Raw genomic sequence first — 19255 nt, 5'->3', positions numbered from 1 at the left:
GCTAAGAGAATACATACTCTACCATTCACGGTGCTACAAGCTGTGCTAAGAGAATACATACTCTACCACTCATGGTGCTACAAGCCGTGCTAAGTGAGCAGCACATCACCGTGCTATGTCCCTAGCCTTAGATTGCTTTTATTTCCTATTACTCTTAGGATATTTTCCACTAAGGATATACTCCTTAAAGAAGAACTTAAAAAAATTATATCTGTATAAATAAATGCATGCATGGAAGTCAAAAGATAAGCTGTAGGAGATGGCTCTCTCCTTTCACAAGTAGGTTCAGGGATCTGAACTTGGTTCTACCAAGCTTCGTAGCAAGCGCCTTAATCAATCCAGCTACTTTGCTGGCCAACTGCCTCTTATTTTTGTTTCTGTAAAGATAACGTTTCTCTATGTCGTTCTCTATGTAGTCTCTACATATGTCCTAGAACTTGCTATGCAAATCAGGCTGGCCTCAAGTTCAGAGATCCATCTGTCACTGTCTGTCACTGTCCAGTGCTGGGATTAAAAGCTGCCTGACCACAACTCTCCTTCCATTCTGACTTTGTAAAAGCACCCACCACAAGTTCCAAATGCACCTGTTCTGAGGTTAATGAACAGAGCACTGAGGGAGAATGTGCACTTGGGGAGGTTTGTGTGTGCTTTACTGGGAAGCACAAACTATGGTGCTCAGGCAGCACAGCTATGTGGCCCTGGTCTTTCTGCATGCAAAGTGGAATGGTAGCCTCATGGGACTGTTCTACATGAGGGCAGACTATGGCAGCAGAGGCCTGGCACACTCCTCCTGTCCTGGATTACCTGGCTACTGTATGGAGGTTCTGCTTCCACACGTCTCACAGAGACCAGCACTAGAGCCTAGTAAAGCACAATCTACCAGCCACTGCCTCAGAACTAACCCTTCAGACACTCAGAGCACAAGGGAGGAGCTACACAGCTTCACAAGGGAGTTCCCATCACAGCTACAGTTTCCCACACAACACAATGATCTTAACCGGCCACAAAGAACAAGTAAGGTTTAACAAGTCACATTGGTATACGAGTGTTACAAAACAGTAGCTGTGCTCATCATAATTTCTGGAGGTATACAATCACTGTGAAGGTGAGAAAACAAAACAAAAGCCACTAAACCAATGGGCTGAGCTGGACATGTCTACACTAAAGCCAACAAGTACAGACCATAGGAAGTGGATGGGCTATGGAAAGGCAATGTTTTATGGCTTCAATGTTATGTGCAGCCAGGCGGTGGTGGCACACACCTTTAATCCCAGCACTTGGGAGGCAGAGTCAGGCGGATTTCTGAGTTTGAGGCCAGCTTGGTCTACAAAGTGAGTTCCAGGACAGCCAGGGCTACACAGAGAAACCCTATCTCGAAAAAACCAAAAAAGAGGAGGAGGAAGAAGATATGTGTAGAGCGGTGTAATGCCCTCTAAAGACAAGCTTGAGTTCCTTCCAGACTCTTCTCAACGTAGCAGCTACCTATTGATCTAAGTCCTTGCCCTCTCTGGGAAGAGCCCAGGCTTCTGCACATGCTCATTGTAACCTAGTGTACAGCTCAGGAAGAACTAGAGCAGAGGAGACTGAGGGCGGCAAGTCTGGAGATAGTGACGGCTGTTATAATCAGCACACACTCTATGTTTGCATTGACCTGCTGCACATAAGTATTCTACATGAGGGTACTCCACAAGGAGGAACAATTACTTCCCAAAAGAAAATCCTTCCAAGGTGGTTTAGCCAAGCAGGGCTGAAAATTACCAGCCTCCATTTTGTCTTCTCCAAGACAGGGTTTCTCAGTGTAACAGCCCTGACTGTTCTGGACTCGCTCTGTAGACCAGGCTGATCTCAAACTCAGAGATTCATCTGCCTCTGCCTCCCAACTGCTGAGACCTAAGGTGTGTGCCACCACTGCTCAGCCAGCACAGTTCTTTAATATTTAGTTAAAAAATAAAAGGTCCAAGTTACAAAGCAAGTGTAGTCGTGCACACCTTTGACCCCAGCTGTATCATTTAACTATTCCTTTGAGGGCTAACATACTTATTAAACAAGTGTCACAATAGTTTGTCCTATAAAATTAACCATGCGTGAAGTTCTATCCAATGCTCCCAGAGTTTCACAAGTTAAAGGTTAGAATTCAGTGTAAAATCCCACATGGTTGGGAAAACCTACCTTTCTGCAGAATTGCTGTCAAATGTTCTCCTAACAGCTGCTTCTCCACGCAGGCAATCAATGGTTTTCTGTCAAAGCAAACCAGATATCAGCAGCAGAGGAGGTCAGCTGCGGAGGCGGGAGTGAGAGTACAGCAGGCGGCTTACAGCCGCTGGACAGAGGGCTCAGCAGGCAGCTTACAGCTACTGGACAGAGGGCTCAGCTAAAGTTTGCATTAAACTGACTGTTAATCATGGCTTTTGCTGATGATTCTAAACCAGACTTCAATTCAATTTACTCTTTTTATGAGACAAGATCTTCCTACATAGGCCAAGCTGGTCTTGAACGCATGTTTCTTTTCTGTCTCCACTATTCAGTGCTGGATTATAGGCATTCACCTGGCTCTTGCAGCAGCATTTCTAAACACAAGTTGCTGAGTAACACAACAGGCCCACAGGAAACAGCTGGCGGCGAGCACCTGAGGTGCCTGCCTTCCTGGTTGGTGTAGGTACATGGGGACGGCACCCTGGGTTCTGACTTGTTCCTCTGCCCTTCATGCTTTGGCCCCTGATGTCACTTGCTAAAGCTTCCTGAACCATATACATCAACTCCTGAGGCAGGAGACCAGGGATGCGATCTAGACGCGGGCAGGGCACACCCGGCAGGGCACACCCGGCAGGGCACACCCGGCAGGCAGTCTCTAGTTCTACTGCACATGCCTATGGCATTCTGTTCTGTGTTCACTCTCATGCTGGCCTGCAGGGAACAATGTCGTCACAATGCTGAGGCACCAGCGGGCCTAGATCTATGGGCTTAAGTGTTTTCTGTGGCAAATTACCAACTCTGTCGGGATCCAGACATGACCTCTCTCCTTCCCGATGGCCCACAGTCTTCCCGCACACTGCCTTCCACTGTGCCGTCTGCCCGATCCTCACCTCTGTATCACAAGAGGAACTGGCAATTGTCTCACCTTCTACTCTAGGTCTGAGACTCACTCCTACAGCTCCAATGCTCACCCTGACTATGGCCACGCCCATGGTTATTGGGCAGGATTCTGCTCATGGAAACAGACTGCTGTGAGGTCTGGGCTCATGAGCACCGCACAAGACTCATCCTATCCATCCCCGGCCCACCCCCTCTTCTGAGACAGGATCTGTACAGAACTCACTATGGAGAACAAGTGAGTCCTGAACTCACAGACAAGCGTACCTCCCTTGGCTTCCCTTGAGCCCTACCACACCAGCCTCCAGGCTTTCTATTCTTATTCATAACTTAACTTTTCAGAGAAGCACAGAGAATGATTAACTTTAGACACTTCTCAAGCCTTCATTTTAGAGTTTATAAGGAACACTACTGGGGTTTAGTACCCAGTACCAGTGTTTTAAATGATGCATTGTGCACACACCACAGCACGTGTGTAGATGCCAGAGGAACCTTCAGGAGTCAGTTCATTCCTTCTGCTACGTGGGTCTCAGGGACTGGACTCAGGTAGGCAGGCTTGGCAGCCAGTCACCCGAGTCTCCCTGTGGAGCTAGCCCTGGCTGGCCTGAAGCTCACTATGTAGCTGAGTGTAGTTTTGTACTGAGAGATGGACCTGCTTCTCCACCTCTTGAGCATTACATTAAAGGTGTATATCAACTTTCTACAAGGAACTTTTTAGCAAATTTAAATCTCATAGCACCTATGGCAAAAGGCAGGATTATATCCAACCCTCGATGAAAATAGAGTTTAGAAATGAGTGTGCTAAGGCAGCACTTTTGAGGGCTCAGGGTAACCTCTGCTCCTCCCTGATTGCTAACATCCAGCCTCCTAGGGCCTCCTCTAACTCAGGGCCTCCATCAGGTGGATGTAAGTGTTCACATTATGCCTGAACATTTAATCCCCTTAAATAACGACTCTTAATAACTGAATATGAAATTAAAGGTTTGAATTATATTCCTCACATTGGGCGCCATGTATGAAATCTAGTTTTTCCTCCCAATCACTTAATTCCCAGCAATAATGACTCTAAGACTAATTATTTACTAATAAATACTTAGGCCAAAAAGCTTTGACTTGCTCTTAACTTTATTATCGCCTTTATTCTAACCAGAGTTCAGTGACATGGCTGGTTTTTTCTCCTTGTCTTTTTTTTTTTTTAATTTATTTATTTATTGTATGTAGGTACACTGTAGCTGTCTTCAGACACCCCAGAAGAGGGGGTCAGATCTCGTTACAGATGGTTGTGAGCTGCCATGTGGTTGCTGGGATTTGAACTCAGAACCTTTGGAAAAGCAGTCAGTGCTCTTAACCACTGAGCCATCTCTCTCCTTGTCTTCTTATGTCTGTCTTCTCAGATTTCCAGGGGAAGTCCCCCATGTCTTTATTTCCCAGAATTATTCTATCCCTGCTCCTCTCTATCTCAGCTCCTATTTTCGGCCTCAACTCATTGGCCATAGCTTTTTTATTGACTGGTGATGTTTATAAGAGTGTCTCTCTACATCAATATCCCCAAGCAACCCAGCATCCCCAGCACAGGTCTGCACTAGGACCCATGGCGCCCCTCCTCCTGCCTCCCCAGCACAGGTCTGCACTAGGACCCATGGCGCCCTCACTGGAAAGGAAGAGCACCGTTCCCTTAAAGGTGCTGTCCTGAACTTGCATGCTGCCTCCTGGGATCTGACCCTTTCTTTCCTCTTGTCCCCAAACCCCAAAGGACGGAGCTTCACTGTCTCCTCTGTGCCCCTCCATGCCTCCACCTCCTCACAGCAGTGCATAACACATCTTGCACAAGCACTGCATCGACCTAGACTCCAGAGAAAAAAGACAAATGAAAAGACAAGACTGTGTACTGTTTTATGAGAATTATGGCCATGTAAGCCATCTAAGAAGCCTGCCTAGCTGGGGTGGACAGTGGTTAAAGAGTGCTCACTGCTCGTGCATCCACACCAGGTGGCTCTGGGACCTCACACCACTGTGTTCACACATGCATCACCACACACTGCACAGGAAATGTACTCACATAAACCTTAAAAGAACAAAGGCTAGAAAGACAAGAGCCTGGTACTCAGTGAAGTTCTATCAGGCAAACAAAGCTCTCAGATGCGGAGGGTGTCACTCTCTGTCAGGAGTCCTCTCATGCTAGCTAGCTCATGGTAAGTACAGTTTGTAACTGCTGAATATGCACATATTACAAGCAAAGCTCGGCCTGGGGAGCAGTCAGTCTCAGAGTGCTGGGTGCGCCCGCCCGAGGCACATGCTACCTCAGAGTGAGGCCTGAAGGCCTGTGGCTGTGGGAACTGAGGACTCCACAGTGCTTACTTACTGTGTGCTGTGGTCTAAGTAGGTGATCACTCGGTCTGCTTCCTCTTCTAGACGTTTGCTCACATGGTTAAGGTATTCTGGAACCTTCCCAAAAAACATTTAACACACCAATTACAAAAATTTCTCATATTATACATAAAATTTCCTCAAAAAATAGAGAAAAAAAGAGAGAGAAGCCACATTCAAGTGAAACATTAATAGCATCACCTCTAAAACCAGGGCTCAGGTCGCACTCACTGCTCACTACAAAGTGCTGGGGACACAGCACACACCACTGGGCCCGTGATGGGTGCGGTAGTACCTGGGTAGACAGCACAAAGCTTTCTAGCAACCTCACATGGGTCACATGGATCTGTCGGTGGGGACACCCTCCCTCCCCTGAGGTCACAGCAACTGTAGACAGACATCACTTGTCCTCAGTGCCAGCTCAGCTAGCATGGCTGCAGCTAGCCTCTGATCTGATGGGTTGGGCCCACTGTGGCAGGAGCAGGCGGCTGCATGTAGGTGCCGCTCCTTCAGGACTGGACTCAGTCCCTACGAAGCTGCTCACAGCGTCTGAGGAGGCAGTGCTATGAGGACGTATGACTTTACACAAGGCTTTACACAGGTGGCAACTGGGATTTTAAGATTAACTCTTTATCTTCTTGCTTAGACAAGGACTCCTTTGCAAGTTCAGAAAATACTTAGGGGGAGGGGAAGTAAAGAAAGCAAGCCCCTAAAGGATTAAAGAAATTAACTTTTTTTTACAGTAAGCAGTTCTTTCCTGAGGGCTTGAGAGACTTTGGCAAATGCATGCATATGTGGTCGCATATCTCACCTCCCTGTCCTGCATCAGCCTCTGGCCTTCAGCAGCGTATAGACAGTTAGTCTCTTCCAAGAACTTCAGCTCAAATGAGTCTTTGTATACCTAGAGAAGGAGCAGTTACTGATGAGCTCGAATACAGAAACCTTCCTTTGCAAGCACTAACTCCTACCAGGCTTTTCTCTTGCTGCTCCTTGCAGACCGTACCACTGGCCTCCATCACTGTCCTTAAGGACTAGACAACCATGTTTTCCACTCATACTTGTGGGCTACTATTCCCCACTTACGTCTCTGAAGCCTGCCTTTACTCAGGGGCAGGCGCCTGCAGATGGCCATCACATACTCTTTCAAGACCAAGGCCTCACCTGGAGATCTGAGAGCATGCTTAGCAGACTCCGAAGCAGGCTCCTGTCCACAGCCTCTCCACTTCGCTCCCGCCCAATCAGCAGCAGGATCCCATCGATGGTCTTACTCTGCACCATCCTGTCACTGACGACATGGTTCCTAAACAGCTCTAGGCCCATGTCCCTGATGGAGAAACGCAGCAAGGCTTTGGTTCACCTTCGATGCTCTAGAGTGTCACATGGGCTACATGCACCAGTCCCAAACTGCCGTCTGCTAACGACAGCCAGAGCTTCAAACATCCTCTTACGAATGCTCGGTAGGCCAGGCCAGAATGTCTATGCCTCTACCATAAATGAGGTTGATTCCTAGATAGGTCAAGCTGAATACCCCAAGGAGATAATGAGATATCTTGTGCCACTCAGGCACTCAATTTGCTATTGTTGGATCTATTGTCTTTGACCTGTCTCCATTCTCCTTGGGTGAGCCTCAAAGGTATTAAGATCATGGGAACCACCATTGCATCTGCAAAATGACCACACGTTAACCCTTCTCCCTCTCAGCCTGTAGCCCAGGAGTTGCGGATTCTATGCGGTGAAGATACCACGTTAACCCTTCTCCCTCAGCCTGTAGCCCAGGAGTCACGGAGTCTATGTGGTGAAGACACCACATTAGCCCTTCTCCCTCAGCCCAGGAGTCGCGGAGTCTATGCGGTGAAGACACCACGCTCTAAAGAAGACTCTGTAGGCCTGCAGGAGGCCCAGAGGTCAGGGTGGACTCACCAGATAGAAGGCAGCATGGAGTTCTGGAGGACGTAGGTGCGATCCAGAAACAGAAAGATGCTTCTGATCATGATCTGACAGGCAGAGAGAGGCAGCCCTCACACACCCACCCCTCCCGCTCACACACACACACACCCCCGCGCACACACACACACACACACACACCCCGCACACACATCCACCCCTCCCGCACACACACCACTTGAGGACAGACTTTTTGGACCATCTTACATTAGCTGCCTTGAAAGTGACAATCATTTCTCGATGGAAACCCGCACATATCAAGACCCTCATTTTTATAAACTTAACTTTTTCTTCTAGTATTTTGCACTCAGTACAACAGCCCAGACTGCAAGGGTTTTAAAGCACTCAGTCTCAAGGAAATCTGAAATTTAATTATCACCCAACTGAAGACACAATGAAGCTTGTGGATGTCTGCCTCATCTTTCTTTTCTGGTTTTCTGAGATGGGGGGGGGTCTCATAGCAGTAAACTTTTTATTTTACTATGTCTGCCTCTCAAATATGGTGATTAAAGGCAGGGATATAACTTCTATTCTTGGCTTAAGTTTTCTAACAGAAGACTTGCTGCACTGTCTTGAGGCTCGGGCTCCAGTGCAGGCAGTGAACTGTCTACTTTTTGGTGAGACTTGCTGACATTTGAAATACCTTCCCAAGTGGACACTCTTGCTTTTCATACCCACATGGCTCAAAATGCTCATCTTTAGAAAACGAGCATTCAGTCTACTTGAAGAAGCCACACAGACCTATGCTCTTATAGGTCATCAACAGCTGGGCCACGCAAAAACCCACGTGTCAAGTCAAATTAGACACATCTACAGCCTCAGGCTTGGCCATCCAGCTACATGAAGGAGCTGGAACTCAGGCCAACTATCAATTAGACACCTGGAGCCGCCTTTGAGAACTTGGGGAAGTCTTCGATGAGCACAGTGACTGCTGACCTGGAGTAGAGGGGGACAGTACGTCCTTCCAGAGGCTGAGTAGCTCACCTCCCCAAGCCACTCTACTGCTCATGCGGTGGAGTGTCTGAGCTCAGGCCTCAAGCTGGAGCAAGGCAGCTCAAGCAGGTGACGGTGAAGACCTCACCATCATTCTGTCTCGAGCAGAGGCTTGTAAGGCCCAAGGCCAAGCAATCAGGTAGGAGTGAGCTGACTCAGGCATGCATAGTAGCACTACTAGAGAATTGAGGCTGACGAAGGCTGCAAACTTACCATTTGTCTGCAGTGATCTTGCCAGCATGTGTTAATCTTCTTTAGAAATAAAACACTGTCTAGTGAGTCTGTGCAGACCTGCTAAGGAAGCTTCAAATACAACGAATGGTCCACCCTAGCTTTCCAACTTTCACTTTAACTAATGCCGTCTCTGCTAGGTGTCCTACGAACAGTGAAAATATGACTGTTGAAAGGTCATACTATAGTCTCGACACTTCTGTATTCTAAATCCACAGTGGGAACCTAGTCCTAAGGCAGTGGGGCTAGGAGGTATAAACGAACGACACCCCAGAACGCTTCCTCATCCTACCCATGAAGCAGAACCCTCTTAGCAGATGGGCACAATGAGTACTTGGGATTGGGACTTCCAGTCTCCCGGTGGCTATTTTTTTTTACAAATATACCAAGAGAGACCTGCAGCTCCCAAGCCAGGAGTGTGAATTCCTGGCCTCTGTCCACGGTCAGCTCATCTCCTGTCTGTAGTGAGCTCCCTGCCTCACCCCACCCCTGGGATGTGTCTGACTGCTTTGACCTCCATTCTCCTCTCTGCTTTCTGTTCCTGCCAGCTCACACAAACGCCCAGGCACATGAGCTTCATCAGGGGAGCATGCCTTCACCTCACTGAGGGCCAGGATTGAACATAACTCTACAAAGGACCTTCTACAGCTGGTGTCTGGTTGGACCAGGATGTCTCACAGTCAAAGTGTACTGAATAACAACAGCAGGGAACTGGCAGGTCAAGAGTGGTAGAGGCTTGCCCAGTAAAAACGTAGAACACTAACCACAAGGTTGCATCTATGACCACACTGTGCACCAGCTAGACTCTAAGTGTGCCTCTCTGCTTGGGATTTTGTGTGTTTTTGGGACAGTGTCACTGTGCCCAAGACTGGCCTTAAACCCAGCTTTCCTCCTTCCCCAGTGTCCCACACGTTGGGATTTTGGGTGTCAAGCCACCCCACTGTGCTTGTCTTTTGAGTCAGGATCTTTTTATTTTTATTTTTTTGGTTTTTTGAGATAGGGTTTCTCTGTGTAGCCTTGGCTGTCCTGGAACTCACTCTGTAGACCAGGCTGGCCTGGAACTCAGAAATCCGCCTGCCTCTGCCTCCCAAGTGCTGGGATTAAAGGCATGCGCCACCACCTCCCGGCTTGAGTCAGGATCTTTCTTAACATAGAGCTTATGCTGAACTTGAGATTCTTCTGCCTCAGTTTCCCCAGAGATGAACTTACAGGCGTGTGCCAGTATATGTGTCTTAATTTTTTTGAGCTATGGTCTCACCATATACCATGCTGACCTGGATCTTGCTATTAGGATATTCTATAATTGTTTTTTTGTTTTGTTTTGTTTTTTTTGTTTTTTTTTTGAGACAGGGCTTCTCTGTGTCCTGGAACTCTGGGCTCTGGCTGTCCTGGAACTCACTCTGTAGACCAGGCTAGCCTTGAACTCAGAAACTTGCCTGCCTCTGCCTCTCAAGTGCTGGGATTAAAGGCATGCACCACCACTGCCCGATTGACATTCTATAATTTGTTTGTTTGTATGTATGTATGTATACATGTATGTATGTATGCATGCATGCATATGTACAGTGCCCAAGGAGAGCAAAAAGGGGCATTGGATCCCCTGGAACTGGAGCTACGGATGGTTGTGAGCTGCCATGTGGGTTCTGGGAAACAAACCCCAGTCCTCTAGAAGAGCACCAAGTGCTCCTAACTGCTGTGCCATCTCTCCAGTCCCATTATTTTTTAAATTTTTAGAATTCTTTCAAATGACTTAATTTTTACTTGTATGATGTGTATGCTGGTGCCAGGATCCATAGAAGCCAGAGGTGTCAATCACATAGAGCTTAGGTCACCTGGCTGACACAGGTCCTGGGGCTTGACCTTGGGCCCCTGTGCTCTCACCAGTAAGCTACCTTTCTAGCTCTTAATACTACTTTTCTAAAATATGCAAAACTGTTTTTTAAAAAAGGTGCCAGAATGTTTCTATTTTTTGCCCATTTTCATTTGATCTTTAAGCTTCCTAACACAGAAAAAGCAGTTCAAGAAGGTGGAAAGTGCCAAATGTCCTGTCTGCCACTCAACACATGCTCCATCCATGTCAACGAGTGCAAGTGCGGAGGGCCAGCACGCTCAGCTCACACGAGGAAACGGAACAGCCAGGCAGAGGAGAAGATTGCAAAGTGCGCCACAGCCAGGTCAGAGAAGCACCAGATCTTCAGTGTGTCAAGGACAGCTGGTAGAGGCACACAGCACTGGCCCAACCTCAGGAGGGGAAGACAATGTTCAGGGAGACGTAGAGGGTTAGGCATCTCTGTGCAAGTGGCCATAACTACAGTGGGTCAAAAAGGTCTAGTTTTTCCCAAGTCTCAGGAAGCATATTCCACACATTTAGACAGTCAAAGTGAAAGCCTGTTAGTTCGATGGCTTGCACATTACTCTTGGAGAATGCTTCTGTCATGGTAAAATATGCCAGACTACTATTTGAGGAACCTACACAAAAACCTAGGCAAAGCAAGACACAGGTTGGCCACAGGACATCTCATTCAGCAGGGTGAGAGATGCCACTGGCCTGACGATGAAGGTCCTAATAAGTTCACATTGGCCAGCATGCTGTGTGGCAGTAAGCCTGCATGAGCTTTAAGCTTAAGATGGAGTTAAACTGACACTAGTCCATCTGATACTACTAGGCAGCTCAGGTGTCATCAATAACCACAGGGGAGTTGTACCTGGCCCAGGGTCTCTGAGATGCAGGGTCCAATGTTTAAGCTCTGTAGTCGAAGCATTCTGTTGAGTAACGCAGACAGGTCTACCTTTCTGCTACTTCCCACGGAGAACAGTATACAAGAGTAAAGCATTTCCACACAGTACTGTGCTGACTAAGACCCTGCTCAGCCTGCTGCAGTTCAGTCAATTCCAGGATGCAAGGTGTCACCACCGTGCCAGAGGTGAGTGCTTCTAGGCAGTGAGATACAAGTGTCACAAGGGTCTGCTGTGGTTTCTGTGGAGGCAGCCATTCTTGTCTCACTTTGGAGAAGGGCTGATCCCTACAAAGAACTCGCACCCTCCGTGGAGGTGAGGTACACCTTTCGTGATACAATTAACACCCAATAACAAGAATGCTTATGACAGACTATAAAAAAAATTCCCCAGGCAGTGGTGGCGCACGCCTTTAATCCCAGCACTTGGGGGGCAGAGGCAGGTGAATTTCTGAGTTCGAGGCCAGCCTGGTCTACAGAGTGAATTCCAAGACAGCCAGAGCTATGCAGAGAAACCCTGTCTCAAAAAAACAAAAACAAAAACAAAAACAAACAAAATAATCTCAACTGAACTCCCAACCCCACTGTTCTTCAAGTCACAGGACAGTGTTATCCCTGACTCCCATTTAAAGGAAAGCAAGTGTATTATCACTGCCTGCTTGGCTTCAGCATGTCAGTACTCTTGCTGAGAACAGTATAGAAGAATAAAGCTGAAAAAATCATCATGTACAACACTGTTCTTTTTAGGACTATTTAATTACCATTCTCCCCATTAGTCAATACATCCCACTGGGCCAAAAACTGTGCAGAGCCTGGCCCTCAGCACACTTCAGGTCAAAGGTGAACTCTCCTTTTCTGGAAGCCTGCAGCAGACTGCTGCCTCTTGCCAGTGGGCTCCTCTCTGCCCACCGTGGACCTGCATGGGCTGCGTCCGCGCTGGGCCTCCTGTCCCTCAGCACTTCCCTCCTCAGGCATGGGCTGTGCCCTTCCTTATGTCCTGAGGTGGCCATGGCCTTTGTCATCTCCATTAGAGGAAGCTCTCTGGCTGGAGTCTGAGTTTCTCACAGCGTTTTTTCTCAGGACCTAGGATGATGCCAGGCAGCACATAACGGCTCTTTTGGAAGCCGTTGAAGCTGGTGAAGGTTCTAGGCTGCACACTGGCCAGACTGTTCTATCATGCTGTGATCTTCACATGACAATTTTACTGATCTCTAGCTTAAAAACTATAAGTAATCTCAGTGGCTTGTACAGCTCAAAGTGCAACTTCTTGATGGCATATTCAGAAGCTGATGCAGCCTGTGACCTGGACTGCACACCAGGCCGTGGGAACACACCTGCACTGCATCGTGTTCACTGTCTGCTTACACCCCATTGTTCTTCAAGGCCCAGAACAGTGGTATCCCCGACTCCCCTGACCCTGCCACCGTGGGCGCTCTACCTGGTTTCTGTTCTGCTGCTGTGAGCTGCATGTGTCTGTGTTCTCAATGACATTGTCACGAAGAACATATAATGTATTAGTGCTTTTTTCATCCTGTAAAACAAGTCACAATTTTTTAAATCCTGCTTTCTTATCGAGAAGCGGCAATCCTATGGCTCTATCCTAGCACTGATTCCTTGGAGAAAGGAAATCAGGCACACAGCCAGTTTTCTATAATCCAGGGGTTAAGATACTGGGTAGGAAACAAAGGCTTGCTGAACGTGTGAATACATAGGTCAACCCCCAGAGTGGGATTAATTGGCAGGAGGATGATTAAAGTGGGTAATCAAAAAGCCATTTGCAGCAAAGTGGGGTTAAAGCAAAATCATGCTGGGTGCCAGTGTCCTTGGCCACGCTGCTGACCACAGTGCCACTCTCAGCCTAGGCTCAGGCTCCTCCAGTGCTCTGAACGGGGCAGAGGCTCCGTATGCCTCACAGCTTTCTCCTGAAAGAAGACACATGCTAGCAGGTTATCCAGGGATTCGCTCACCATGGTCTTATATAATCTTGCAGTCCTGAGTTCAAAATGTTTACTGGAGAAAAGAGAGGCACCCTGATTGAAGCTGTGTAGCTGAACTCAAGATGGCCTCACAAACCTGCCACGGGATAACAGGCATGCAGGCTCTGTGAAGGTTTTTCACCTGGACCATAGAGGCTCAGGGTGAGAGCACTACCAGCCTCTCTGAATGAACAAGGTCTGCATAGCTGGCCAGACCAAGATTCCACAGGAGGAAAAAAGACTTTCTGAATCAGGAGAAACTCTTGAATACAAAAGCTCTGGGATTTGTTTTAGACATGAATACATGGAGCCAAAGAAGTCAACACTGGTTTTACACACAGCAGAGTTTGTGCCTTTAAATTCACCTGAGGCCAGGTCAGACAGATGTCCTGTGGGCATGAGTCACAGATGACACGGCAGCAAACCTACGATGGCTCTGCCCAACCCTGGCTACAGTACGTACGTGCCTGACTAACTCTTTCTCAATGGAGCAATATCCAGCCTTCCTTTGTCGGGTTCTGTCCCTGGAGGCAGCCTCAGGCCAGACAGGCAGGTTCTCCTGCCTGCCCAGAGTAGTGCACATTCCACCGGGAGAAACTGGTTGCAGCAGGGCCCTGAGCACAGTTCTCAGGGTTAAGCCAGGTCCACTCTGGCCAGATGGTATGTAGGGACCTTGTTCCTATAGCTGCCTACCCGCGGGAGCCAGAAAAGACCACCCTTAGGTGATAAAGCCTCCCAGACACACTGCCTCGGGCCTATGAGACCCTGAGCAGACAAACTATTGGGCTGTACCCTGACTCCTGACAGATACACCCCAAGAAAATAAGATGTGTATGACAGACATATTTGTGGGGATTTGTCACATATCATAGAAAATAGCTGGCAAGATGGCTCAGCGGGTAAGAGCACTGACTACTTTTCCAAAGGTCCTGAGTTCAAATCCAAGCAATCACATGGTGGCTCATAACCACCCGTAACGAGATCTGACACCCTCTTCTGGTATGTCAGAAGATAGCTACACTGTACTTATGTATAATAATAAATAAATCTTAAAAAAAAAAGCTAAAACATATCATAGAAAATGAATAAATAAGATTCCTATTAAAGGACAGAACTTAAACTTTAATATATTTTCAAAAATTTCCCTGAGTGTTCCAACTAGATGCAGTACCTGCAAGCTGTTTACCCTCTCTCGGCAATTCAAATGTTACAAATTACACTAAAACAACTATTATAATGAATTATGAAACAAAAGGCTCTTTGTTCTATAAAAAAGATTTAAAGCCTATTATTTTATCTTAAGGATACTCATTAGTTCTTTATCCCACTTTAAAAAAATTTGTGTAATAGAAGGCAAAAAAAGCAAAAGCAAAGAAAGGATATTCTCTGAACGGGAGGATCTGGGCTTGGACGTGGTCTTCGCAGACCTGGCGCAGCTGCTTGTAGAGTGTTGGGGAGACTTTGTGAGAACAAAGGTTTTCAACAGCCTACAACAGAGGAGAAGGTGGTTATTCAGCAGAGTGTCAAAGCTCTTGGAAAGCCCTGCAGTTAGCTACCACCGAGCCCATACAGGCGCTCAGAGCACATGCTGCCCACACAAGGGCCAGCAGTGAGGGCTCAGGTTGATGGCACGCTGTACCCACTATTCCTTGGGGGGTTGGCACCTCAAGACTCCAGCTTTGCTCTAGTTCAGCTGTTTTCCAATCAGGCTGCCCCCAATACCAGGACTCTAAAGTAGGTTTGGACCATGTGGCCATTTTCTGATTGTCTAGGTTGAGATGGGGCTCGCATTTATCCTAAAAATGACCCTGTGAACCTGGGCAGTGGCAGGAGGGGAGCAGAGCCTTGCTCAGGTACAGCAGAGACTGCAGTTGTGTGAGGGGCAGACCTGTGATTCCTGAGTGACACAGACCAGGCGATGCTGATCCCTGTTTATTTTTTTATTTCTTTTTTTTTTTTTTTCCAAGACAGAGTTTCTCTGTGTATCCCTGGCTGTCCTGGAACTCATTCTGTAGACCAGGCTGGCCTCCAACTCAGAGATCTGCCTGCCTCTGCCTCCCAAGTGCTGGGATTAAAGGTGAACACCACCTCCATCCAGCAAAAAAGCACCTTTAAACAGCTTACAGGAAAAAAAAATCAAATATTTCTACCCACTAAAAGAATATAGTCTCAGCAGCCATAAATAAACCCCTCTCAAATCTATACACGTTAGAATCTCATTCAAATGAAATGTAAACAGAAATGCTCTCTAATGAGAAGAGCAGAAAACCCTCCTCAGCCCTCTCTCTGTCAGCTTCACGTCTCGTCAGTTCTGCCCCAGCTCATCACAAGTCAGTCCACATTTACAGGTACAGTAAAAAAAAAGTAATTTTTGTATATGTGTACATGACTGTGTACTTCTTTTTGTGTAAATATCCAGTTTGTGTGTATGTATACTGTCCTTCATAAAACAGTAATTTGTAAGGAACATCTCTTCTTCTTCTGAGACAGCATCTCACTGTATAGCTTTGGTTGTCTTCTTCTGAGACAGAATCTCACTATGTAGCTTTGGTTGTCATGGAACTTGCTATAGACCAGGCTGGCCTCAAACTCAGAGATCCTCCTGCCTCTGCCTCCCAAATACTGGGATTAAGGGCGTGCACCACCAGTTCCCGAATATGAGAGCTTTCTGAGTGCTGCTTCCTGAGTTGGAGTCAACAGTCCTAGCTGTCGCAGGCTTACTGGAGGCAGTTTCTAAGTGTCCTCTCCTGTAAGAAGGAAGGGTCCAGTCAGGCTGAGACAGTGTCCTATGGGCATTTAAAAAGGAGTCACCTTAGAGAAGCAAGATTTAGTCCAACAACCACAGGAGGGATGCAGCAGCTTCTGGATTCTGCTTGTTTGTACCGGTTCGTAGCTGTTCTATCCCGAGGGTCTCACCTCCTAGCAGACTGCTTAGACCTCAGCCCAGTCTGCACCTCCCAGCAGACTGCTTAGACCTCAGCCCAGTCTGCACCAGGGCCACACCGCTGAGCACTGACAAGCACTGAGAAGCATGGGCTGTGGTGTCCACGGCTGACCATCTGCTCTTACGTATCACCTAAGAGTTTACTGCTACTGAAACAAAAAACGCTTCCTGTGGCCATGAACAGTCACCTCTTTGGTGAAGAACGTCGAATGAAAGAAGGGACTACACTGGGCAGTGGTGGCGCACGCCTTTAATCCCAGCACCTGGGAGGCAGGAGCAGCTGGATTTCTGAGTTGGAGGCCAGCCTGGTCTACAGAGTGAGTTCCAGGACAGCCAGGGCTACACAGAGAAACCGACTCGAAACCTCCCCCCCCCCCCAAAAAAAAAAAGAAAGAAGGGACTACAGGCAATTGGAGGCCAGGGCTCTGTTGGTGTTCATTAAATGCAAATTCATGTAGAGATCCTTGGACTAGAACTGAAACCACAGAAATCAGAAACAAGAAACCAGGACTGTGCCACTGGATTCATTGACAAAAAAAGCACACAAGCTTCAACTGAAGGCCTGGCGAGCCTCAGGAAGCCCCTCATATACCTAGTTACAACTGAGCCCAGCCACTACAGACATATGGTATGACAGCGTAGGACCTGACATGACCTGAGCTCACAGCGGAAGACCAGTAAAGCTTGCTGCCCAGACCCAGCAGTCCAGGATTGGTGGCCCTTTCTGTGGTGAGGGTGGCCTGGGGTCACAATTTCCATACAGACTTGCTGCCTCCCTCCCCTCCTCCCCCCTCCCCCCCTCCTTCATCCCCCCCAGAGGAGGGCTGGGACCCTGGGCCCCCTCTAGATACCTGCCTGAAAGAAATAAGAACACAAGATGAAATCAGGGCTCAAATGCAGGCAACAGGAAACTCAACAACTGCTCAGGAGAGACACATATCTGCCACGGGCTCTCAAGGCTGAGGCAAGGGCCACACAACACCTGTGAGAGCTGAGCAGGAGCCTGCTGGGCTAGGGCAGCTCAGAGAGGGCACATCTCTGCTTCTGTACTGAATTTATGCTCTACTAACACGTGACTTCCTCAAAGTGGTCGCAGCAATACTCCCTGGCCTGGCTCTCCCATGTCAGTTTTAGCCAATCCTGTCACTAAGCTCTACACAGACCCATACTGCTCCCTCCTTCACTAATGTGCCTGACAGGGACGAACCTTCCAGCCTTGCTGTGTACTCCAGCCCAGAGCTGGCCTCTCTCTGGAAGCTAGGCCACTCTGAGGAGTTTGCTTTCAGGTGGAACTCCACACTGGGTCTTCCTCTGATGTGCACTAGGGTGACCAAAGGACAAAATTCAAGTATGAAAATCACAGGAGTGCATCCTTCTGAGTGGCTCACACTCAAGTCTTCAGAAGCAATGAGATCTGCATCTTCAAAACAACCCTGCTCTGAGGAAGATACAGAGGGTGGGAGCCAGAAGACCTCCTCGCCATGAACGACAGATAGAACCCAAGTGATCCCCAGAAGACGAGCTGCTGCGCGGAGAGCCACGACCAGTGAGCCCCCGTATCTACATCAGACTTCAAAACTATGTATTGCCAGACTCTGCTAAAAAGCGGACCTTCCAACTAAGGTTCTGTGGTAGGGCATGAAGCACAGCTGGAAACAGGAGAGGCGCGGGTGAGTACACTGCTGGTCTGAGGCCAGAGCCACCCTCTGCCCTTTACACAGCCTGGAATCCATGAGGTCTCAGCCTAGGACAAACTGCTACATATATGCGGTATGGAAAAAACCATCTACTGTTGGGACAACTGAACCTGAACACTACACTCTCTAGGCAACAGAGCAGCTTTAGTAGCAAGAGTTATTTTATAAAGCCAAAACCCAAGTATTTAGGTGTTTTGGTGCAGTTCTTGTTACAGTCAAAATAACGAAAAAAAAAAAAAAAAGGACAAAGAACAGAGTATTTTAGGGGCCCTGGGCACCAAAAAACAAACAAACAAAAATCTAAAACAGACAAAGAGCAGACACAGCACAGGAGGCAGGAGGCACATTGGTTGGGGGCTTGGACGCTGCTGGAAGTCAGTGATCTTTGGGGCAGCTGTTCCAGTTTCCTACCCTGCTTCTGGCTGCATGCAGGACTGCATCAGGAGAGATGAAGGAACCCCTAATATGCAACAAAGGGTACACGTTCTGGGACAAGGAAAGAACCATCTAGAAGGGTGGAGGTAACAGCGCTAGAGTTCTCACAGGGCCTAGAATAGTGGCTTTCCCATATCCAGCTGGAAACCACAGTCAAGGCCCCTAGGAAGGTCTGCTTCAGTGGTAGGGCCGTTTAGCCCTGCATATAGCAATGATCTGCCCTGGCCTAACAGACTCTAAAAGCAAGACGTAAGACCAGACGGTCTTTAAATCATTTAACTATGGCCAGAATAAAGGACAGGAAATTACAATAATATAGAAATATCTGGTACACTAGTTAGATTTTAGAATGCTGAACAACCAATCTCCTTAATGGGGGAGGAGGGAATCAAGAACAGAGATAATGGGTCAGGACAAAACAATAGCCATAAACAAGATCCTGTCCCAAGGTTAGGCAGAAAGTCAGCAGCCTTCAGAAGGGTCAGAGACTCTCACACCTGCGGCAGTCTGAGGAGGAGAGACTCTGCAGACAGAGCACTGGTGTCCTGGGGCACTTGGAACAATCACTGTGCACTCAATGGCTCGGCACTTAAAAGCTGTTCTTTCAGAGGATGCATCTTTGATATCCAGCACCCACTCAGCAGTTCATTTAACTCCAGGTCCAGGGGACTCAACACCTTCTGTCTCATGCATACTAGGTCCACTAGCAAACTTCCTTCAAACATTTCTTAAATGTTTATTTAAGAAAAAAACAATACCGCTGGGCGGTGGTGGCACACGCCTTTAATCCCAGCACTTGGGAAGCAGAGGCAGGCAGATTTCTGAGTTCCAGGTCAGCCTGGT

At 47.8% G+C, this 19255-nt stretch overlaps 1 protein-coding gene across 1 annotated transcript in view; it reads right to left on the bottom strand.

Moving 5' to 3' along the window:
* Cul4a (cullin 4A) overlaps positions 1 to 19255 on the bottom strand; it is a 44676-nt gene that overhangs the window by 20456 nt on the left and 4965 nt on the right. The window contains exons 3-9 of the mRNA XM_031339109.1: positions 14720 to 14823; positions 8608 to 8677; positions 7378 to 7451; positions 6619 to 6781; positions 6269 to 6358; positions 5453 to 5535; positions 2170 to 2237 (exon numbers count right to left, since the gene is read on the bottom strand). Coding sequence (XP_031194969.1) covers positions 2170 to 2237; positions 5453 to 5535; positions 6269 to 6358; positions 6619 to 6781; positions 7378 to 7451; positions 8608 to 8677; positions 14720 to 14823 — 652 coding nt within the window. The remainder of the gene's footprint in view (positions 1 to 2169; positions 2238 to 5452; positions 5536 to 6268; positions 6359 to 6618; positions 6782 to 7377; positions 7452 to 8607; positions 8678 to 14719; positions 14824 to 19255) is intronic.

This window comes from Mastomys coucha, unplaced genomic scaffold (genome assembly GCF_008632895.1).
Source record: "Mastomys coucha isolate ucsf_1 unplaced genomic scaffold, UCSF_Mcou_1 pScaffold22, whole genome shotgun sequence".
NCBI classification, from domain to species: Eukaryota; Metazoa; Chordata; class Mammalia; order Rodentia; family Muridae; genus Mastomys; species Mastomys coucha.
This window is presented reverse-complemented; position numbering and strand designations above follow the sequence as displayed.